This window comes from Aspergillus sclerotioniger, assembly GCF_003184525.1.
Source record: "Aspergillus sclerotioniger CBS 115572 chromosome Unknown BO94scaffold_2, whole genome shotgun sequence".
Taxonomy (NCBI): Eukaryota; Fungi; Ascomycota; class Eurotiomycetes; order Eurotiales; family Aspergillaceae; genus Aspergillus; species Aspergillus sclerotioniger.
The window spans coordinates 304,068-325,385 of record NW_020290992.1 but is presented as its reverse complement, the minus strand read 5'-3'; the positions used below and the strand labels follow the sequence as shown (position 1 = coordinate 325,385).

The 21,318-nt window shown below is 50.6% G+C and overlaps 11 protein-coding genes across 11 annotated transcripts; 5 read left to right on the top strand and 6 right to left on the bottom strand.

Moving 5' to 3' along the window:
• Positions 1 to 41: 41 nt before the first annotated feature.
• On the bottom strand, positions 42 to 1,441 carry BO94DRAFT_552451 (uncharacterized protein; the record flags this gene model as incomplete). Its single annotated transcript, XM_025613599.1, has 3 exons — positions 42 to 342; positions 516 to 834; positions 895 to 1,441. 3 exons carry the CDS (start codon positions 1,439 to 1,441, stop codon positions 42 to 44), a joined length of 1,167 nt encoding a protein of 388 aa, XP_025472324.1.
• A 475-nt stretch (positions 1,442 to 1,916) lies between these two features.
• BO94DRAFT_562250 (uncharacterized protein) lies at positions 1,917 to 3,491 on the top strand (the record flags this gene model as incomplete). The annotated part of the gene is made up of 8 exons (XM_025614276.1): positions 1,917 to 2,280; positions 2,368 to 2,425; positions 2,486 to 2,569; positions 2,596 to 2,812; positions 2,872 to 3,096; positions 3,118 to 3,157; positions 3,271 to 3,354; positions 3,415 to 3,491. Exons 1-8 carry the CDS (start codon positions 2,067 to 2,069, stop codon positions 3,489 to 3,491), a joined length of 999 nt encoding a protein of 332 aa, XP_025472323.1. The 5' UTR covers positions 1,917 to 2,066.
• Positions 3,492 to 4,891: 1,400 nt separating this feature from the next.
• On the bottom strand, positions 4,892 to 6,386 carry BO94DRAFT_129987 (uncharacterized protein). Its single transcript, XM_025605630.1, has one exon. It carries the CDS (start codon positions 6,135 to 6,137, stop codon positions 4,917 to 4,919), a length of 1,221 nt encoding a protein of 406 aa, XP_025472322.1. The 5' UTR covers positions 6,138 to 6,386; the 3' UTR covers positions 4,892 to 4,916.
• BO94DRAFT_129988 (uncharacterized protein) lies at positions 6,387 to 7,513 on the top strand. The gene has a single exon (XM_025605631.1). The coding sequence runs from the start codon at positions 6,636 to 6,638 to the stop codon at positions 7,413 to 7,415; it is 780 nt and encodes a 259-aa protein (XP_025472321.1). The 5' UTR covers positions 6,387 to 6,635; the 3' UTR covers positions 7,416 to 7,513.
• Positions 7,514 to 7,611: 98 nt separating this feature from the next.
• On the bottom strand, positions 7,612 to 9,232 carry BO94DRAFT_454678 (DnaJ family domain-containing protein; the record flags this gene model as incomplete). Its single annotated transcript, XM_025607615.1, has 2 exons — positions 7,612 to 8,814; positions 8,873 to 9,232. 2 exons carry the CDS (start codon positions 9,230 to 9,232, stop codon positions 7,612 to 7,614), a joined length of 1,563 nt encoding a protein of 520 aa, XP_025472320.1.
• Positions 9,233 to 9,413: 181 nt separating this feature from the next.
• On the top strand, positions 9,414 to 10,225 carry BO94DRAFT_571137 (mitochondrial 37S ribosomal protein mS37). Its single transcript, XM_025614856.1, has 3 exons — positions 9,414 to 9,639; positions 9,726 to 9,805; positions 9,898 to 10,225. Exons 1-3 carry the CDS (start codon positions 9,513 to 9,515, stop codon positions 9,994 to 9,996), a joined length of 306 nt encoding a protein of 101 aa, XP_025472319.1. The 5' UTR covers positions 9,414 to 9,512; the 3' UTR covers positions 9,997 to 10,225.
• Positions 10,226 to 10,378: 153 nt separating this feature from the next.
• BO94DRAFT_506611 (cytochrome P450) lies at positions 10,379 to 12,393 on the bottom strand. Its single transcript, XM_025609579.1, has 3 exons — positions 11,829 to 12,393; positions 10,657 to 11,771; positions 10,379 to 10,572 (listed from the first exon to the last, which is right to left on the bottom strand). Exons 1-3 carry the CDS (start codon positions 12,158 to 12,160, stop codon positions 10,433 to 10,435), a joined length of 1,587 nt encoding a protein of 528 aa, XP_025472318.1. The 5' UTR covers positions 12,161 to 12,393; the 3' UTR covers positions 10,379 to 10,432.
• A 152-nt stretch (positions 12,394 to 12,545) lies between these two features.
• On the top strand, positions 12,546 to 14,862 carry BO94DRAFT_506608 (F-box/WD repeat-containing protein). Its single transcript, XM_025609578.1, has 2 exons — positions 12,546 to 13,913; positions 13,963 to 14,862. Exons 1-2 carry the CDS (start codon positions 12,838 to 12,840, stop codon positions 14,696 to 14,698), a joined length of 1,812 nt encoding a protein of 603 aa, XP_025472317.1. The 5' UTR covers positions 12,546 to 12,837; the 3' UTR covers positions 14,699 to 14,862.
• Positions 14,851 to 16,502, bottom strand: BO94DRAFT_619974 (nucleolar and coiled-body phosphoprotein 1 family protein). The gene is made up of 2 exons (XM_025616904.1): positions 16,366 to 16,502; positions 14,851 to 16,298 (listed from the first exon to the last, which is right to left on the bottom strand). Exons 1-2 carry the CDS (start codon positions 16,423 to 16,425, stop codon positions 15,213 to 15,215), a joined length of 1,146 nt encoding a protein of 381 aa, XP_025472316.1. The 5' UTR covers positions 16,426 to 16,502; the 3' UTR covers positions 14,851 to 15,212.
• Positions 16,503 to 16,610: 108 nt separating this feature from the next.
• BO94DRAFT_530288 (uncharacterized protein) lies at positions 16,611 to 18,532 on the bottom strand. Its single transcript, XM_025610648.1, has one exon. The coding sequence runs from the start codon at positions 18,473 to 18,475 to the stop codon at positions 16,856 to 16,858; it is 1,620 nt and encodes a 539-aa protein (XP_025472315.1). The 5' UTR covers positions 18,476 to 18,532; the 3' UTR covers positions 16,611 to 16,855.
• An 879-nt stretch (positions 18,533 to 19,411) lies between these two features.
• On the top strand, positions 19,412 to 21,122 carry BO94DRAFT_562245 (amino acid transporter; the record flags this gene model as incomplete). Its single annotated transcript, XM_025614275.1, has 4 exons — positions 19,412 to 19,619; positions 19,689 to 19,856; positions 19,923 to 20,272; positions 20,343 to 21,122. The coding sequence occupies 4 exons, from the start codon at positions 19,412 to 19,414 to the stop codon at positions 21,120 to 21,122; spliced, it is 1,506 nt and encodes a 501-aa protein (XP_025472314.1).
• Between the last annotated feature and the right edge of the window lie 196 nt (positions 21,123 to 21,318).

Genomic DNA, 21,318 nt, shown 5'->3' with positions numbered 1-21,318 from the left:
GCAAGCACCCCTTCTGAAAGTCCATTTCCAAAAGAAAGGGGTCAATACCCCCACATATCCCCATCATCTCTCACCAAATCATCCTCATTCAACACCTTCAGACCACTTTCCTTCTCTGCTCTGCGTCTTTGACGCTTTGTGATCATCGTGCTGGGCGTCAAGGGCGTCACTGGAGTGAACGGCATGTAGGGACTATATGGCGTGGGCAGGCCTGTCCTGGGCCCATTGAGTGGCTTCAGGGGCCGTTCCAGCACGGTGAGTTTCGTGGCGGGAGCGCTTTGAAGTGGGTAGGCGTCCCGGAAGGGGAGGGAGGAGGAGGGACTGCGGCCGTGTTGTTGGCCGCTGCTTGTTGGAGTGGTTAGGGTTAGTGGTGGGGGGACGGGGCCGCGGGAGGGACCGGGGGATTTTTGGCGGGAGAAGGTGGTGTCGAGGCGGGGAGTGGGGAGAGGGAGAGGAGGTGGGGTTGTGCTTGTGTTTGTGTCTGTGATGGTAACTGCTGCTGGGAGAGGGGGGACTGGGGGTCGGGGTGGGTTGTAGTGTCTAGGGGTGAGTGGGGGGTGGTCTGTTGGGTAGGAGGGGGGGCGACGGGGGAGGAGATGGAGAGTTTGCGGAGAGGAAAGGGACGGGGAGAGCGCAGCTTGCTGGTGTTTGGGGTAGATGGTTGGCTTTGCTGGTTCTTGTCATGGGATTTGTTGAGGTTGAAGAGCGAGAGAGAGGAGATGCGGGATAGGCGTGAGCTGGCTCGTGGACTCAATGGGGAGTTGTTGACGGTTGAGCCGGGGCCAGAGGAGACGTGGGAGGCACGGTCTGTAAAGGGGTTTGTTGGGATACTGTCTGGCGAGGGAATGTCTTTCTCTGCTGCTGCTTCGTCGTCCTCGGAGTCCTTGTTGGCGCCCCGGGCTGTTGCTGCGGCGGCGGCGGCGGCTTCTTTCTGTGCATCGTGCTCCATGACCGCTGCGTACAGCATCTCGAGGTCCTCTTGGGCTCGCTGGCGGTCGGATGCCACCACCGTCTCGTCGATGGTGGCAACACTGGTGGTCCCTGAGATGTGGGAGCGAGGAGCCCTGCCTAGGCTGCTCCAGGACCGGCTGAAGCTTCTAGGGCCCGGGCTGGGCAGGTTGACGGAGATGGGGGTGACGGGACTTGGATCCATGCTGGGAGGTGGATTCATTGGCTTCATCATCTCTACTTGGAGAGAGAAGTTGGAGGAGAGGACAGCTCGTCGCAGACGGCGGCCCACGAAGAGGAGCAGTGAGAGAAGGACGGCAACGAAGATCACGTATGCGCCGACAATGCCTCCGATCTGGATGGCAAGGAGCGATTCATTCACGTCAGGAGTGATGGGGTAACTGTTTCGAGGGACAAGAATTGGCTGCTCCTGGAATACTGAGCCAGCAGCAATGAGGCGGGGGAGAAGCGCAAAGACGAGCAGATAGGGCATTTCGGTACTGCAGACGAGGTGATTAAGTAGCACCCGCAGACATGTCGGGATTGCTCTCGAGACTGCAAATCCTTGCACGGGTAAAAAGACATGATGGAGGAAGGGGAAGAAAGAGGGGGGCAGCGGTATATTGACAGGCCGGGGGGAATTGTGATGGGGAAGTGTGAAGCGTGATGGTGGTGGTCGGCACGCCGTCCCTCGCCGGTCGTTGGTCAATTTACGCGCCGGGCTGCATGCACGGCACTCTTGGTCACATCGCGCGGTTGACCACTGGCGGCCAGCCCTCCAATCTGTGCCGTGTATACTAGTACCTAGATGGAACTGGCTTTTAGAGTCACTCCCAATCAAAGTATTGAGATCGGCATTCATCACCGCATCAATTCGCTCACTCTTTTCGTCCGATGCTTACAAAGATTGAGCCTTTATCTTGACTCTCACGGGGGGGGGGTTCCAGAGTGCTTCTGTTGCCTTGATCCAGGAAAGTCGATCCTTTACTTTGGATGAATCAAAAGGATATTTTCTGCCTCAGGCCATCATCCCGTGGGATCCGCCAATGGCTTTCTCGCCTCCAGCCAGGGACTGTCTACTTACCACCTCGATCATCGAGTTTTAATTTGGGATCCCAATGTACCAATCTTCAAGACTCTCTAGCAATCGGTTGGCTTCTTTGAACTGGCTAGCCTCAAAGCGACCACTATTCTCTACCTCTCGTAACTCGTTATGTTTTCCAAAAAGTCCTGGAAGTTATCAACAACAAACAGCCATATCCACTGCTCAGTGGACATCGGTGCCACGGAGTTTCCCATCCTCTGGATTCAAGTTACTTAACTCATCTTTATGTATTGAAGAAGAGACTCTACCTTTATATCAAGCCTAAAAATATTATCCAATACAACAGGGGGAAGTGCTTAACAATTGATATCAAGTATTAGCCAAGTTAGGCTATGGAGTCACTTCCACTGTATGGTTTGGTTGTGACTTGGTGTGAGTATAGTTAATCATCAACTATACCTTTTGCGGGGTTTTATTGATGATGGGATATAGGAACTTCAGTTATGTTGCTTTAAAAGTATACATGACAGGTGAGAAAAGAGACGATGAACTGAAGATCTATTATTATTTAATTCAGTGGAAGGCGAACATCCAGGTAAAAGATTTGTTCAAAAGTTATTCAATCATTTCATTATCACAGATCCCCACGGTCAACATATCTGTCTCATTCATAAATCCTTGAAAATAAGCGCGAGTGAGCTGCTGGAATGGATTCCGGGAAAAACAGTAACTCTTAAAAATATAAAAGTTTGTATCCGACAGTTACTAGTTGTGTTAAACTTTTTACATTCTATAACTGGGGTGGTCCACACAAATAATGTATTACTTTCCTATCTGACAATATTCAAAGACTGACTTGCATAAATCTTCAACTAGAGAATCTGCTTCTTCCCACCCCAAAGCCAGAGACACTCTCTAACTTTAAGAAAGAAAAGATAAAAACACCATCAGCACGAAAGGTGCTTCAAGATCATACAATCTACATATCCTCCCACTTCCCTCCTGGAAACAGACTACCACTTCTCACTAATTTCAGCGAAGCTCGGCTTAACAATAAGAAACATAATAAAGATATTATACCAAACCCTTACAGAGCGCCTGAAGTGATTTTAAGAGCAAGCTAGGATTATAAAGTTGATATCTGGAATATCACTATAATTATAAGTATATTACACTTTGTTAAACAGTCGTTTAATTTATTATTATGGTGTAAATATGCTAATTCGATTCATATTCTGGAGGCATAGGACATTATAAGCTCCTCCACATTATCAAAGGCAGAAATCCAGATGGGATTTTTGATGATCATATCCATTTTGCAGAACTGGTTGCACTCCTAGGCTGCCCACCACCTAGTTTTTGTAAACAAAGCCATCTCAGCTCTGTTTTCTGAAATGAGTCTGAGACCTAAAAAAGATTAGCCCCGATTCCTGATATTACATTCGAATCCTTAACTGCCAACATCAGAAAGGAAGACAAGGATGGGTTCCTACGGTGACTCCAACAAGCTTTGCAATGGAACCCTGCTGACCGACCAACAGCTCTGGAGCTCTTGTATGATGAGTGGTTGATGAAGGGGCTTGAAAAAGGCAAACGCGAAAAGGCCACTAACTCTTGACTTGCTTCCATTGTCTGTCTTTAGTGAAACCAAGTAGTCCTGTCATATTTCTGTACTCTACTCAACTAATGCAGATGTCTATAATACAGGGAGGCGCTAAACTATTATCAAGGCCGGAAACACATAGAGAGCGAGAGATAGGAGACAAGAACAAAGGCATGGCTCCTGGATAGGTAGGTCTACGTAGGTCTATTATGAAACATATTGCTCGGATATTACTAGTGCTAGTGATGCCTGCCACTGTTTCTCTTCCTACGACTTGTATCTATTGGGATGTTACTTGATTAACGGGGGAAGAAGCGGAGCTTATCACAAGCAGCGCATCCCTTCTGTTCTATCTTTCTCATTACCTGTGTCATTTGTTTCTTGGTCAAGGGAAGTAAAGTTTTCTGGCTATCTTCACTACTACACTGCAAGTTTTGCATGGCTGACTTGCTCTTCTTTCCCCCTATCTACCTATCTATATAGTCATCATATTCTCATTACAATGAGGAGCTAATGCAAACACTGTACTACAATCTAGATTTCTAAAGTTTTATTATCTTTAAATTATGAATTGGACTATATCTTCATTCATGTCAAGGATGTATGACGCGAGAATCCTTTACTGCCTCATGCCACGTGACCTTTGTGTATCAACGAGACGTGACTCTACGAGTATAAGCTTGGTTTTATAAAAACCCTGGGGAAGGTGATTCTTTTTCTGACACATGAACGTACATATGTACCTAGTCTCCTACGCTTTTGTCCGCCTTTTGAGTGAGCGGAAAACAATGTGATGAAACAAAGGGAAAGACAAAATGAGGTCTTTCTCACTATGCTTAGTACCTCTTCGCACTTTCCGTTTTTAGTTATAGATCATCTGTCTAGCTCTTGGGTCAACTTAATCTCATATACATTTTTCTGACAAAATTAGTAAACAACGCGACATGCCCATCAATCTTTTGCTTTAGGAATTCTCTGAGATTTGGATCTAATCTCGAAGGAACTTCCACTTCAAATATCCCGGTTGTGAGGGTAGAAGGAACGCTGGCTGGGTGGTTTTCTACATCATTGTTCGAAGCAACCACCCTTGAGCTTGGGCTAACCCGCGCAGTAAGAGCTCTCTGATATAATTACCCCGGAATTAGGTGTATGTTCTCCTGACCGAGTGGCTTTGCGGAACATTGCAGTACTTTCCAGAAATTCTAACTGAGGATTCTTCCAACTATGCTGCATCTATTTCTGACCCTGTCAGTATTGAGACCTTTGATCCTACCATATAGGCCACACGGAAATAACTAGAATTGCCAATTTGACCCGTTCTCAGGAGTAAGCCATGGCGTCTGAGACTCGAGTTGTAACGCTAAGTCTTTCGATTCCTCGCAATACGTTAATAACAGGTAGATTATCTCTTGATATCTCTTCGTCGGTCACATTAGCCCGTGGTAGCGCAAATAACGCCAGCTCTTCCAAGTGTTTGGCAAGGTGTTCCTCTAGCACCTCCCCTGGAGTCACCTCACACCCACAAAGCAGGCATTTGGAAACCTCGCCAACACTCAAGCTTGTCATGTGCTCATCATGCATGTGAGCATACCATTCTCGGCGACACTCGTATAGATGATTGGGTGTTTGACAGTCAGGGAGAACGCAAACATATGGCTTCAAGTCACTGAATATGTGTTCGATCCACTCGTTTTGGTCTTTAACATTCACGATAAAGAAGCAATAGGGACACGTAAATGGGGCCCCGTAGGTCGATCCAGCAGGGGGCAATGGAATAGCTGACCCACTACCTCCTTGAACCACGGACTCCGAACACAAAGTCTGAGGCATCATAGACTGTGCATCAACTTCAAGAGTTTCGGTAGGCTCTTGGTTAAGTTTGATCGTCGTTGCTTCGGACAGGGTTCTAATGGAGACTGCATCTGATATGACACTGATCTCTGTGTGAAGACGTTCGTAATACTGCAAAACAGCCCGACGGATAGATATTGCTTCCCCCAGGCGATCAGAAATAGCTTGTGAAATGTTAGGATATTTGCTCTGGACGTGTCGTCGATCGTAGTACTCGAAGTGGGCTGCATCGGCTCTCTTAACCCGCGTGAAGATATTATGACACGCCGGCAGGCGAACTGACCTGATCAACTGGTAGAGTGAATCGATCGTGTCATGTAGGCAGTAATAGAGCCCTTGAATATAAGTCTCCATTGTCTCGTCGGTCATTTTCTCGCCCCCATTCTCACTTTCTTCATCGCTAAGGTCGAACAGTTCATTTTGCAGGCAATCATGGATCCATTTTAATCGCAGTAGGTGCCGTTTTACCTCGTATTTGATATGTGACGCGTCGCGTAATCTGGAATGGAGAGATGGCTGCCAAATTGGATGAGCTCCAATATCCGATATGCAGACACTCATTCGACCAAGTCCATCTTCCCAAAAGGAATGAGGTACTTCATGGCTAAATGCCGCAAGATCTCCGGATGACACGAGCTTACCCCATAGACTAAGACAAGACTGAGCAAGAGCTGAAAATTCTGCCGCCATACTGCCTATTTTGGAGAGCAAAGGAAGCCGCGGTATATTCCAGTGGATGGTCGACTAGCCTTGGGCTGCGAAGATTGATGAACGCAGGCGGAGAGCTGGCATCAGAGGCAGTAATGAGATAGTGAGATGCAGGGACTTTATATAGGCCATCTGATTCATTTTGATAGGACGCCGCTCAATGTATGAAGGGAGTTGCCGCAGGGTCGTTCCTTCGAAGATGAGGCATCTACCTAGTACTACGTAGTAGTACTTACTAGGTGGTTGTTGTATACTTTGACTGTAGAACAAACCAGCCAAGCAGACCTCACATCGTCAACCCCAACGAGGCAGTCGCGGCTCTCAGACCACCTGCCACAATGGCTGGTAACACCACCATGGAGGCTATATAACCCCTGGCCAGGGGAACAGTACTTTCTTTTCCAACCTCCCGCATAATTCACATTCGTTCATACCATACCATAGTCACTCGCTCTTCATACTATCATATAATATCATTTCATGGGCCAAAAGCTATCCGCAATACACGGCGTCAAATCAGAGGATTACGACAAGCCCGGCAACGCGATCAACGAGGTCTGGCTCGGTAACGTCGAAGTCATCTCCCGTCTTCCATTCGCCGATTCCGACATGGCACAAGCTGCGTGGCCCAAGGGACAATTCCCCAAAATCCCCTGGCATAATTTCATCATTCCGTGGAAAAGAAGCGCTTCGGCGGTTGAACGGGCTGTCGAGTCGAGTGCAATTGCCGCAAGGCAGGCATTCAACGATTCCAAGAAAGATAATATGCGAGACGAACTGTATGTATACTCGGTCCTGCTCGTCGTTGCCATCTTATATTGTTGCGCTTGGTCGGCATTGAAGTTACCTGCACATCTGGCCCGAGAGGAACCGCCGTATAGGCCGGACGAAAGACCACGATCGGTGGTGAGAAATCGTTTTAGGGAAAAGTTCTCAGTGTGCCTGATTTCGATCATCATGGGGATGGTTTTTTGGATGATGGGATTGTGTGTTCTGAACTATTTGACTGAATCGGTTGTGCATGCGTCGGGCCCTTTCACAAGAAGCATTGTCGACATAACGTATACTCTGCCGTCGCTGTACTTCCTTGGTCGTGGATTGCGTGGGTTGAGGTTCTTCTGGCTTGCAATGAAAGCCATCGGCGAGGCCGGTGATGACATGGATGACGAGGGTCAAGATGGATCAGTTGACGCTGGATTGGTGGAGCATCAACTCCCGGGCAATCTCGCTTCATACAAGCAGAGGCAGCGCCGCGCCTGATGTCAGACGGTTGTTCAATGCTGTTGGTTTAGGATGTGGAAGGCGGGATATCTCGAAAGCGGACATTGTTAGGACGAACGCGTTCACAGTACTTTGAAACATAGATAGTTCAGTTTTCGCGCAATGGAGATGATATCAGATCTATTCACGCAAAGTCGTATCGTACACAATACACCCTCTTATATAGGAGGACTCTCTATTCCTTCTTCGAGAAAATATCCCGCCAAAATTGCTTGAATCCGTAGCCATTGGAATGGTCCTCCTCATAGACACGAACATTGTTCGAGGTGCTCAAAGTCTCCAGGATACCAGCGGCTTTGGGACCCGAGTCTTTCGGGCGAGCTCTTTCGGTGGCACGTCGTCTAATCTCTTCAGCCAAGCCTGGGGCCACCTCGGCATAACACGCAGTTAGCTCACGCTCCAGGTTGAGGTAAGGCTTTTGTGCAACAGGAGGCGCTTGAAGGTTGTAAGTCCGGGTAAGCGCATTGAGGTTCTTGACGGTGAGTTCGAGGAATGAACGCTCCGTGTTCATGTATTGCGGATCACGCAGGGGGGAGACATATGGTAAAGGCTCTTTCTCCTGTGGTTCAGCAGTTGCACCATCTGGGCCCTTCTGGGCCGCAGATACAATTGAAGAGTCCTGTCCTCCAGCAATGCCCACATCCGAAGACGCCAGACTGTCGCCATCGCGGAACGCCTGCTCTATCTTGGCCCTTTCCGCCAACCGCGCCTCCGCAGCCGCATACGCATCGGCCCGTCTCATCTGCGCATCCAGGGATCCTCCATCGCTGGCAATAAGCCGTGCCGCATGTCGTCTCCACTCGGCCCTCAGGCGCGAACGGAACCGATCAACCTCCCTAGCCAGGTCCTGTTGCTTTTCGATCCACGGCGGTACAATCTCCTGCTTCTGGATCATCTTGTTCATGAAGTACTCGGTAGTATCGATGAACGGACTATTGGCCCTGTGATCGGTCTCGGTGTTTACACCCTTGCCCCTTTTTATTTTGTGGAACTGGCCCCGCGCCATCGCATCTTCGATCCGCTCGTTGGCGAGCGACGTCAAGCCCTGGAGCGTGGCGGGCATAGGTCGCGCACCGGGAGAGAACCGCTCGCGCATCTCTCGACGCATAGCTTCACGTTCTTCATCTGAAATTCCTTGATTCTGACTCAGGGTATACGTCGCAGTGCGCTCTTTGGCATTCGCGAGACGCACTCCAGCGGATGCTTTGGGCTTTGGGCTAATCCGCATGTCCACCGGCTTTGGTTGGGGGATTTTATATGGCGTGCGCATCCGTTTCTTGGAATCATCCAGCATCCGAAGAGTGATGTCGTGGGCGTTCTCTGTTCCTGTCCATGGCTGTGCTCCGGCGATATCTCGTGTCCCTTGGCCTGCGCTTGACTAGGAACTTGTCAGTCCTGAACGATACTCTCTAAGCACCATGCAATATGCAACATACCGGCATATCGAGAATAAAGTGCGCAGCCACGTACTCATTCTTGAAAGCCGCCGCCGCCACTCTTTCCTCCAGCTGTTGCTTCAATTCGTCCGAGAACCCCGCCTGTTGCATGTTTCTGCGCGCGGACCGGCCTCCTTCCAGCATAGCTTGCTCTGTCATTTCCGAAAGCCTTCGGGCCATAGCCCCCTCTTCCTCCGGCCGCTCATTCTGTGTCTCAGAGGCGTCCTCGCCTTCAGCCGTCTTTGAAGTTGCCGCATTTTGCCGCACGCTGGCAGTAGAGAAGCATCTCGTGATCCGCCGCGGCGCACATATCGGGGCGACAGTATTGGTATAAAGGATGCTCACATGCCTTCTGCTCATGTCTGTTCTCCACTCTGCGCATCCAACAAATCCAGAAATGTGAGTGAAGTGAAGAAACAAGAGTAGAATCACTACCTTATCGACAGCTCGGAATCGCCGCGGTGATTACATCAGCCACTTCCGCGGGCAAAGCGCCGAAAAGTCTTGGCACCTCCGAAGCCTTCAACTTTTGGTTGTTCCGGAACCACATCGTCACCTTGGCTGCGTCGTTGCTGTTTTCCCCGCTGTCGTCTCGATTCCGGTGTCCGTCCCTTCATTTCATCCATCCTCAATTGCAACCATGCCTCCGAAGGGCGTCTCGACCCGTCTCAACCCCGTCCGGCTGCAGACCATCCCTCACCTGCGAGTCCGTCGTCCAAACAACAATGAGCCGAACACCTGTGTCGCGGTCATGTCGTCCATGCTGAGTGAGTCCCTGCCACTCTTGGATCCAACCGGACTATGCATATTTATACATGAATCACCGACTAACATGAACGTGCCTCGAATGCAGGCTGCTGGGCTTCTCAAGGATACACCGCAGAGGGATGCGTGGTCCTCGAGCAACAATTGAGACAGTGCATGGATGCTCCTGTACGTATCCTCTCCTCACCAACAATCCCGATAATGCAGTTTTATCTATCCCGTCTATATATACATATCTAACAACCCATTTCCGCATCCAGAAACCCAAGAGCGAAAAGAGAAACGCCATCAACTACCACCTGATGAGAATGTATCCCAAGGTCGTCGGTCCCAAGAAGAAGGACGGTGTTTTGGGTTAATTTGTTTATTTTTATTCCGTCTCCCGGGGGGAAGAATCACCTATCTGCGGTTTATTATGCTTTCGGAGCGTTCGCACACGCGCATACGATATACCTACCTATGTTCTTTGCCTGGTGGAAGATGGTGAGGGAGAAGAAAATACTATCTATTTGGAGTTTTGGGCTTGTATGTACCGTACCGTGCGATAAAGGATTGCGTGTTTCGATTTTATGTTGAGATGGTGGGATGGGAAGGGAGGGGAGGGGACGGGGGTGGGATTTGTATATCATTATGGTATGTGTGTATGCTATCTTTTTTTGAGAATGGTTTGTTACTACTTGGTTATTTTGTAGGTTTGGGGTTGGGTTGGGTTGGGCTGGGCTGGGCTGGGTTTAGTGGAGGGTTGTTGTAGATTGATGTGCAGAGAGAAGGTTAATTGGTGTGGTTTGTATGGGACTAAGCTACTGATTCGAATTTCAAGACTAATTTCTCTCCACGCGGTTTGACCGTGTATGCATCAATGGCTTCGATATCCTCGTCGTCAATGATGGTGGTCGTGTAGTTGGTGTAGATGGCTGCGACTGCTAGTTTCATTTCTGCAGTTTGGTTAGATTCTTTCCATGCTTTGCGTGCGGATTGCTGGAGAAGGGTTGATGAGAGGAAAGGAGAGGATTGCATACCCTGCAGAGCAAGATTACTTCCAACACACATTCGTCCACCGCTCCCAAAAGCCCAGAACCAGCGTCGTCTCTCCTCTAACTCAGACGGCGTGTTGCTATCCTTCAGCCACCGCTTCGGTTGCCATGTCTCCGGCTCGGGGAAAACCTCTGCATTGCGATGAAGTGAGTAAGCCTGTGCACTTACCCGGGTGTTTCCGGGGATGTCGCTATATCCGACTAGATTGCAGCCCGGGGATGGAGTGACGCGGGGCTGGATTCCGGGGATTGGAGCGTGCAAGCGTAGAGTTTCTGTTACGATGGCTTCGAGAAGGGGCAGGGAGTCGATCGACTTGGGGGTGGGTAGCTCTCTGGAGGATGATGAGCGAGGGTAGAGGATCTTTGGTTCGAGGGTTAGGAGCTCTTCACGCAGTGATTTCTGGAGGTCCGGGTGTTTGGAAAGCTCCCAGAAAAGGTAGGTCAGGGCGACGGCGCTGGTCTCGTGGCCTGCGGTGAGATGGTCGTATAGTTCGCAGGCAATGTCGAGTCTTTGTTTCTCGATGAGTTTGGTATATGAAGCTGTGTTCTGTTCTTTGAGTGGGAGCTGCTTTGAAATGCTCTGTTTAAGATGCTTGTAGACCGTGGGTTCAATGCCGGGCTTGGTGGAGGATAGACATTGGTCCGCTCTGTCGCAGAAGTTGAGTCCCCAGGCATCGAGTATTTCATTGGCTTCGTCACACCATTTGGGGATTAGTCGAAGGCCTAGATGCTTTGTCCATGACAGAAGGTTTGGGACCTCTTGGTGGTAGAACTCGAATGGCTTCCTACTCTGGTAGAGACGGAGCATTCTGCGGCGGAACGATTCGTCTTGGAGGAAGTTAGATCCGTTTGCCAGTCCGTAAAGATATGCGGATACAAAGTCCATCGTAAGGCCCTGGTTAAGGTCGTGCATGTCAATTGGTGAGCCAGAAGAGGCTGCTTCCTGGATGATGGGTAGGAGACGGTCGAGCATGATTGTCTCGGAGATAAGGTGGATATGGGGCGAGGACTGCAAGAATGACTTGCTGTATATGTTGGATAACATCCTTTTACGATTGGAATGGGCTTTGTTGTTTGTCATAGTAAACATGCTAACAGTTCTAGACGGAGCACTGCGATCAGTATGCTCCCAGAAGCGTTGTATGGGCTATGCTTACCCGAAAGACCCAAAGACACGGGGGTACCATTCATGTTTCTCAAACCCACCAGTATAAATGGACTTGATGCCTCCATCTACGCAGTTGACGGAGACTTCAGAGGGTGCAAGCCGGATAATGGGCCCTAGCTGTTCATGTGCAGCTTGGATGGTCCGGTTGTTCTGGGCCATATATCGTTTCCAAATGATCCAGACAGGTGAGATTGGAGCTGACCAGTGTGCATTGGGTATCTTTGACAGTGGCGATATAAACACCGGATATATGACAATTTTGTATGCCAGGAGAAGGATGAAGAGGCCGGTCGCCGTAGCAGTAATGGTAGAGATGGCCATGTTGAAGGAGCGTAAGCAATATAAGTGCGTTGAAGATAATGTTTCTTAGTCCAGAAGTACAAGCACTAGGGCATGAGCAGAAAGTGGTGCCATATGAACAGCACGCGAACTTCAATCGACACAGAAAAGGGCCAAATAATCATTGGGGATGGATGGAAAGTTAATAGCCGAAGCCGGGACTAGCCCTTTATATAGCCCGGCTTCAGGTTGAGTCGGTTGCATGGGGGGAAAAGCCGAGCCATGGAGCGTATCTCGAGTGACTCCACGACCGACCCGATAAGACGATGAGACCGCGGGGGGCCCGATAAGATAAGCCCGCCAGCCGAGGATGACATAAGGGCCCTCTAGCCGACTCTTCATTCTTCACTCTTCATGACCGCCATTCCGTGTCATTGTCGCGGGAATTTATAGATATATCTATGTCAAACTGGGCCTGCTTTCTACCTACCAGTTCTTTGTCTGTGGCAATCATCTTTCCCTTCCAAGGATGCCGATGCACGGGTCGCGTTGATGGCTTCGCCCGCTTCTGAAGATCACCGCGGCGACTGACCGGACGCACAATGTCCTGAATCGCCGTGGGGACTTCCTCTAGATACAACCCTCACTCAGCTATTTCTAGATCGCTTGATTATTTACGTCATTCCTGTGATTTGTCTGCTTCAGCACAGTCCTCCACAATGCTTACAGACCTACCCCCGGAGATTATCCAGCTCATTGCATGCTACCTCCCATCTGCCAGTGCGCTGGTGAACCTGTCAAGGACTTGTCAACGCCTGCACCAGATCGTTGCTGCAGAGAATTGGCGCATCTTCCGTGCCTTTGTCAAGACCAGGTTCCCCGGCGTTGGGACTCCGGAGATCTGGAGAGAAGCTGCCCAGGCACTTACCTCCCGCTCTAGAGCGCTGGACAAACATGCAGTCATTGGGAGGTTTGTCGTTCCGGCTTCGGAGGCTGTCAAGGTCGGGTCACATCAGTCTCTGCGAGGCGATAACCCAACGCATGGATACCGTCCTGCCTTGTGTTCATACGAAGTCTGGAATAGCTCGGCCTGGAACGACCGAAAAGAAGTTCTTGCCTGGGGTGCAGCCGATGAGCTAGTCCTGCGAATCACACAGCCCAGCGCTGGCCCACAGGGAAAATGGGTGGTTTTCAACGACCTGGACCACACCAGCAGCCACGATGATATCTGCGGCGTCCACCTTTTGCGTCCCGAACACCGTGCTAAAGAACCCCAGAATGAACATATCATCTTTGCTCGAGTGCGCGGCGAGCTTTTCCATCTCTCGATCGACCCCGATGGAGCTTCTCATGAATATAAACAGCAGTTCATGACATCCGGACTAGGCATTGAAAGCACTGATCTGAGTTATGGAGCGGACCCGATCTTGTCTGCCCACTTGAGTAATGGATCGATTGTCTTCTTCAGCACCACGTCTGAGGAGGAGAAAGTCCAGCCATTCGCTCGTCTCAGTGTTGACCCCAGCACTGATACTGGCAATGCCGCTCGCAACAAATACTCCAAGTTTCTCTCGCCCAGCCTATTCGCGGTCAGCACAGGTCGGATTCACGATGCGATTGCCATTTCCACCGTTGCTCCAGAACGGCTATCACTGGAGCGCGAGCTCAGCGTGGAGTTAGTGGATTTCGAGAGACTCAACCTCCACACCCCCATCAAATCCAACGTCAATGCCATCGCTCCCCTCGATTCCACCGGACAGGTTTTCCTCGCAGCATGGGGTGACCGAGCCGTGAGGTATGGACTTTCCTCTCCATGACCCTCTCCCACCACTAACATCACCCAGACTGCACGACCTCCGCTCAGACAAGGAATACGAAAAGGTCTACCGCGACACCACCGACCAAAACCCCATTTATTGCGTCCACCCCTTCGGGCACGACCGCTTCGTCGTCGGCGCCGGCGGCGATGCCCTAGTCAAGATCTTCGACCTCCGCATGCCCAAGCAAGAAACATACAGCTACCGCGACGCACGCCCTTCCCCAATTCCCCGCAACAAACCCATCCTAGATAGCCTCTCTAATCTATCCCTCACCTCTACCACCAATTCTTCCAGCATCACCTATCCCCGCAAAGACATATCAGTCTTCCTCTCCGCCCAACCCCCCACCAGCCGCACCCGAGCCCGCAATCAAAGCACCCGTTCCTACCGCGGCGCAATCTATAGCATGACCTCCCCTTCCCCCTCCTCATCAACCATCTACACCGGCGTCGCCGACGGCGTCGTAAGACTCGACTTCACCTCCACCGATGACCTCAATGGCCCTTGCAAAAACTGGTACCGTGACCCGCTCTCCATCGACCTGAACACGCACAGCCGCGCCCGCCGCGCAGACAGAATCCTCGAGTTATCAGGTTACGAGCGTCCCGAGAACACGACTGCCTCTATAACCTTGCGCACGCAGCAGACATTTCGCTCTATCGGGGACGATGACCTCGTGAGTGAACAGGTCACGGGATGGGATCGTCGCTGGCAAAGACTCGAGAAGCCGGGTGCTTGGAGGCGGGCCGATCAAATGTAGTATCCTATCCTGTCTTCGTCGTGGGTTCCGATCTGGGTTGAAATACCATGCCTCGGCCGGCTAGATATTTGATGTTGGGATCAGGTTCTGGGAGCGCTTCACGTTCAGATACGATCTACGGTGGTTATAGTCATGGATATGGATGTACATTACACTGAAATAATATATGGAAAGAAAGGTGAATACACGTTCAACATCTCTCTTAGAAATCTAGATGATGTAGGTAGGTAGATAGTAGATACAGCCGAAGGGAACAAAAACATATAAAGCAGAAGAGGAAACAATCCGACCGGGCTCCATTAGCGCCTTGCTGTTGTAGAAAATAATTCAGGGACCCATCTAGAATTTGGCATATAGATCTATGGATGGAATCATAAGTGCCGAAACTTTTGTTTACCATGCCCGAGTATATGGTGTCGTGGGTATGCATGATTGGCCCGGGCCTTATATCATCGTTGGATATGGGCGGGGGTGGAAGAAACTCAAGGAGACTTGATCATTTGAAGGCAAAGATCTAGTCATCGAACTTGAAGGACTTGCCGCCAGAGATGTCGATCGGACCACCCCGGTAGGAGCCACGCTTCTTCTTGTTCTTCTCCTTGGTGAAGCCCTTGCCGCGGGTGACCGACAGGTCCTTCCAGGCGTTTTCGGCGTAGGCGTAGGGGATGTATTCGTTCGAGGGGTGGTCGTGGGGGAGTTCACTCAACACGGCCAGGGGGGTGGGACGAGCTCCGACGTGCTTCTTCTTGGGGAAACCATTACCGGGGGCAGGGCTGGCGCTGCTGGAGTAGGTTTCCTGGACAGGTTCGGAGTTGCTGACGGTTCCGCTGCTGTCGGAGTTCTGGGGAGAGCTGTCGGAGTCGTCCGAAGAGGAAGGGGAGCCGCTGGAGCTGGATTCGGACGGGGGCAGAGGAGTCTTGGTGGCGGTTTTCAGAGCCTTCTTGTCGTCTTCGTCGTCAGAGGAGTCGGAATCGGAGTCAGAATCAGAGTCCGAGTCCGAAGATGAGCTAGACTCATCACTGGAGGAGTCCGATTCAGACTCAGATTCGGAGGAAGAGTCTTCCTCTTCCGACTCTGACTCTTCCTTCTCGGAAACGACCTTGGTCTTCTTCGACTTCGGAGCCTCGTCGGACGAGGAGTCTGAGTCGGATTCGGAGGAGCTGGACTCAGCCTTGCGCTTGGTGCCCTGGGACTTGGCAGCAGGGGCGGGAGTCTCCTTCTCATCATCAGAGTCGCTGTCGGAGTCTGACGAGGAAGAAGAGGAGGAGGAGGAAGAAGAGCTCTTGGCCTGCTTCTTGGGTGCATCGTCCATCTCAACGTCGGAGTTGCTGGACTCATCGGAGCTGCTGTCACTGCTCTCGCTCTCGCTCTCGCTGCTCGAAGAACCGGATTCGTCCGAGGAGCTAGAGGAAGACTTCTCGGAGGACTGGGACTGGCTCTCCCAGGTCTGGAAAAGCTCGAGTAGAGACGGGACATTCTTCGCATCGGAGTCGATCGACTTGTTATCCAGCTCTTTAACGAAAGCGTCCTTCGTCTTCGAGAACCCAGACTCTTTCAGGAAAGCAGAGATCGCGGCGACAAGCTGGGCGGGAGGAGCGGCCTAATGGATTGAAGGTATTTGTTAGTTGCTATCCCGCATAGTCAACAAGTCGGTCGTTTTGCCTTACAGTCTTCTTGCCCTTGGAAACCTTAGCAGGCTTCGCCTGCTTTCCTTTCTGAGCGGCCATTGTGACGTTCTTGTACACAGAGACTGTGAACTGTCCGATAAATCGAGAGCACTTGTGCGGAGGTTTTCAAGGTTCCCTTAATCGGCGATGCAAAAAAAAAAGAAAAAGAAAAAGGAACGGGGAACTCGGAAGGCGGTCAGCAATTTCACGATCTGTGATTGCTTGGCTAACTTTTCGTGGTGGGGCTCACGTGAAGTCTGAAGTCACATGGCATCTATATCACGTGCCAGGGACTAAGGATAAGAGATCATGAGTGGTTTGGGCTATTTGAATGTCCCGCATCGTTGTGTCGCACGAGCATAAATAGGCTGATATCAAGGCCAGGCCAACTCTATCCGTATCAGCTTTTCTAAGGAATGATCTGTGTTGTATCATGATGCCAGTCCGTTGCTAGTATCTGTGACGCTTGTGAGTGCTACGATGATACAACTCATGACCAGAATGTCAGATCTGGTAGATCTGGCATAGCATACCCCGAGAGAACGCTTGCTTGGGAGGACCGATCGCCTCTATGCGAGTTTTCCTCTTCAGCTAATCCGAGAACCATCGTCAATGGCTCCTGGATGAAGGAGTGCCAGCCAGGAGTCAGCTGTCTCTGAATGACGCGGATTAGCGAAGCCGCGCGCCCTTCAAAGTACCAGTGTTTCTCCATCTGTTTCAGTAAGATGCAATAATGTGCCAGCAGAACCAGTGCTCCGGGATGTCCCTGATGGAGAAGGGACATGTATTCTAGCGACACCTTCATGGGCCATATTCGGAGAATATCCCAGGTAGTGAGGAATTCGCGCCGGGCGCGCACATACGCAAACGACCGGCTGAGTTCAAAGGCAGCTTGTCGGTATATGACCGTCACCTCTTCTGTCCAAGGGGAATTACTTTCACTGGTATTGCCGATGTCACCAGTGGCAGCTGATTCATTGGGAATTACGGACAAGAGACACTTCAGACACGAGTGGTCTGGGTCATCACCGAGTTCGATGTCCCAAGCCTCCAATAGCGCTCGGACAGGGCTCTCTTGCAGTTGCTCCCACACATCGCATAGCATAGAGCAGCCAGCGCGGAGAAAGTATAGCCAGCTGCGAAGAATGCTACCAGGCTCAGCGTCTTCGCCGCCGCTGTGGTCGACTAAGAACAATGAGTCTGTTCTCCACACTGATTCTGGGCATTCGGGTCGATCGGCAGCGAAAGAGTATACCACTAGCAGATATGCGAAAGCTAGGATGGCGTTGCAGTTATCCTCCGTGGGATGCTGGATCGCATACCGAAACTGCGAAAGGGCAGTGTCCTGATGGCGGTATGCTCTCAAAAGGAATGCCTTCTCCTGATCTGGTCGTCCGGGGCTCATATACGCCCGGTGCAAGCTTGTACAGGCCAACAGGCCATGCAAGAGGAAACTATTCTGCTGCGCCAGACAAGGAACAATTAGGCGCCAGACTTTATCCGTCTCCTCATTAGTGGTGAAACTCTGATAGGTGTGTCGGAGATAGTAGTCCATGAGAGCAGTGTCCATGGAGTCTAGACTTGCTCCAAGGTTGTTGAATTGCGGGGTATTCATGGATGGCTCAATAGAACAGGACGTCGTTTGACTGGTGAAGTAGCGCAAAAGATTGCCGCGAAAGAAGGTCTGTATGGGAACCGGACGCCAGTCTCTGCCATCGTCTCCCCTTCGTCGATGTTCAGATCTCCAGTGAGATTGCATGCGCTTCACTGAGGCACATAAATACAAACAGCCGCGCGACAAGCATTGAAGACCGGGCTCGACCGGTAGATTTGGGACGGGGAACTGATCCGCGCGGTTAGGGGGAAGAACGTCCTTAGGATCCCTGAGGGATAGGCTAGCGACGTAATGAGAATACTTGCGGCGGCGGCCACGAAGTATGTGGTGGATGTCTTTCAGATGACGCAGGATGCCATGGGGCTGGACAGCATACTGGCAGGCGGTGCAAACCACGACCTGATAATCCGGAAGGTAGCGCAGCAGCTGGGATGGAGCAAGGTCATCCAGCTGGCGAGAAGCTGCTATGCTTGCGGTAGAATCCACCTCGGACATGGCGGTTACGAAGGACTACTTAGCGAGAACGACAACGTCCATTTGCTCTTGAAGTCTCCCAGCGAAGGCGCTGGCGAGGTGAGATTCAAATGAGATGCAAGTTACCGACGGTGCCGTTCCCGCTATTCCCAAAGTGGAAATCGTATACATCGACGGTCACTCGCTCGAGGTGAGATGAGGGCTCAATTCCTGACGGTTGTCCATCGCATTCTTCCGTGGCCTCCTGCCGGGGACCGGCCTTGCAAACAAATGGGACTCTGTTAGGTACTTTCATTGGTCCGTCATCATCCTGTTCACTTCATCGCGTCCTGAATTTCAGGGGTCAATGTGCCCCATGTATTACGCGTATTCCAAGCGGATTCTCGATAAAATAAGTCATGGGCACCTGGTGAAACAACCTGAGATTAGTCACATTGTATGTGACACACTCTATAAAAAGCAATTGTAAATTGTGGTGCGACATTGGCATTCTCTGATTGTCACTGGCGACATTGTCATGCCTGGGCATCCGAGTTGGGTAAAGTCGAAGCTTTGGCGATCAATAATTGACCTGCCCAGAATTTTGTCGACTGTATGGATGGACCAAGAAGGCTGCATTCTTGCGCGTGCAACCCAGGAGATTTCTTCTAGACACGTCAGATTCTCGCCGACATCATGGCCTGGGATTGAGTGGTCACCGTACGTACCCCATAGGCAGATCTGCCAGAAGTATCTGGGGGAACCCAGCTAAGCCATTGGTTGTTGATAATAAGGTAACATTTCGTAAGTCCTATCTTTAGTCTAGTGCATCATTAGCCTCTGAAAATCAACAGTTCCTATCACTTATCACTTTAACTTGACCTCAATTTTAATCGGTGATTTCATCATGAGGAAATTCATCGGCTATGTCTATATAACAGCAGACAACATTTGGCATATCTCTGTGTGAAGTTTAAGATGGCCGATACTGAAGGCACAGACACAAGCACCCCCCGTGCGGAACTCCCTCGCCAATTTACATTCTTCTCGACTGCTGCTTTAGGCTTCAGTATAACCAACTCATGGCTAGGCTACTCAGGTGTCTTATCGACTCCTTTGATTATGGGAGGGAGTCCGACGGCATTCTTCGGTCTCATTATTGCATCGATCGCTAGTTGTATCATCAGTGAGCTTCCCCTGTCTTACTAGAGGGGACTGGGGAGAGAGTTGACCGCATCCATGATGCTCTCCGTAGCTGCTGGATTTGCCGAACTATCATCTGCATTCCCATCCAGCGGGGGCCCCTATCATTTTGCTTTCATGGTCTCGTGGCCCAAGCATCGTGCCTTAGTTACCTTTGTTGTTGGCTGGTTAAGTGTGATTTCCTGGTGTACGGGGACTGCATCCGGCGCAATCATCTGTGGTAAGCCTTGCCTTCATTTTCATTTTGACCTGTTCTCGCCCGGACTCGAGATAATCGGTTGAGAAGCACAAATGATCAGCAGCCTGGTTGCCATCCACTACCCGAGCTTTACCGAAACGACCTGGCGCATCTACCTGATCTACCTTCTGACGGTCCTCCTCTCCGCAGTAATTGTCTGCTTGCTGCCTCGCGCTATCCCTCGGCTAGAAGATTTCCTCTTTATTTGCAGTTTGCTCGTCTTCCTCGCTAGTCTTATAACGGTGCTGGCAATGCAAGCCCACAAGCAATCCGCGCATACGGTCTTTCTTGTCTACGAAAACCATACGGGCTGGAGCGACGGAACAGCTTTCATGATAGGCACCGGGACTTGCATGTACTCCTACGTAGCGATGGATAGTGTCACCCATATCGCCGATGTGAGCCAGCCCTTTCTTCTGTCCTATGAATTTATCCTTCCCCTCTGTTAATAATTGGTCCTTGAAAAAGGAAGTCCCGGACCCCGGCCGCAATGTTCCTCGAGCCATGATGACCACCATACTCACAGGCATCATTACTACCGTCCCGTGGGCGATAGCCCTTCTGTTCTGTACAACGGACCTCGGTGCCGTCTCTTCCTCTCCCATCCCAATATATACAGCATACCTACAAGCCACCTCCAGTCAGTCCGTGGCCACCTTCTTCACTTCTTGGATCATCTTTCTCTACGGCGCTGCCCTCTTATCGGGCCTTCTTACAACCGGACGACTTGCATACTCATTTGCCCGATCTGGCGGCCTTCCCTTCTCTCCTTTTTTTGCCAGGGTCACTAACGAAGTGCCGTTGAATGCCACGGTGGCTGCGGCTTTGTTCATCATCTTGTACGGGCTAATATATATTGTCTCGACGACAGCTTTCAACAGTCTCATCTCACTGGCCATTATCATTCTCAACGTGTGTTACGTTATTCCGCAAGGAATTGTGCTGCTTCGTGGACGCGACTTGGCTCTTCCCAGAAGGTCCTTCGCGATGGGGAAGCGGCTGGGAACAATCTGCAACGCGGTGTCGGTACTCTGGGTGACAGTTATCCTGATTTTCTTTTGCTTCCCTCTCCGTGTACCGACCACTGTGCATGAAATGAATTATGTCAGTGCGGTCATCACAGGGTTTGTTGTTCTGATTGCAGTTGGGTGGTGGGGAGGAAAGAGGACGACATTCTCCGGTCCGGTATATGTTTCTCTCTCTCCCGGCCTTCGGAGGATGCCTAGGTTCACTGATGGCCTCTCTTGATGCTCGAACATAGGAAATTGTGTTTACTTATAGCGGGTAGGACGAATGGCACGAATATCTGATGATGAAACTGGTAGTAGATAAGTTATATAAGGGCTGGTGGTAGTGCCTGGTAGATGAATTGGTGGGCGAAACTGTTTCTGGTAGTCATGAGCAGGTAAACAAGGAAGTCGAGTTTATTGAATGAATGCCAATG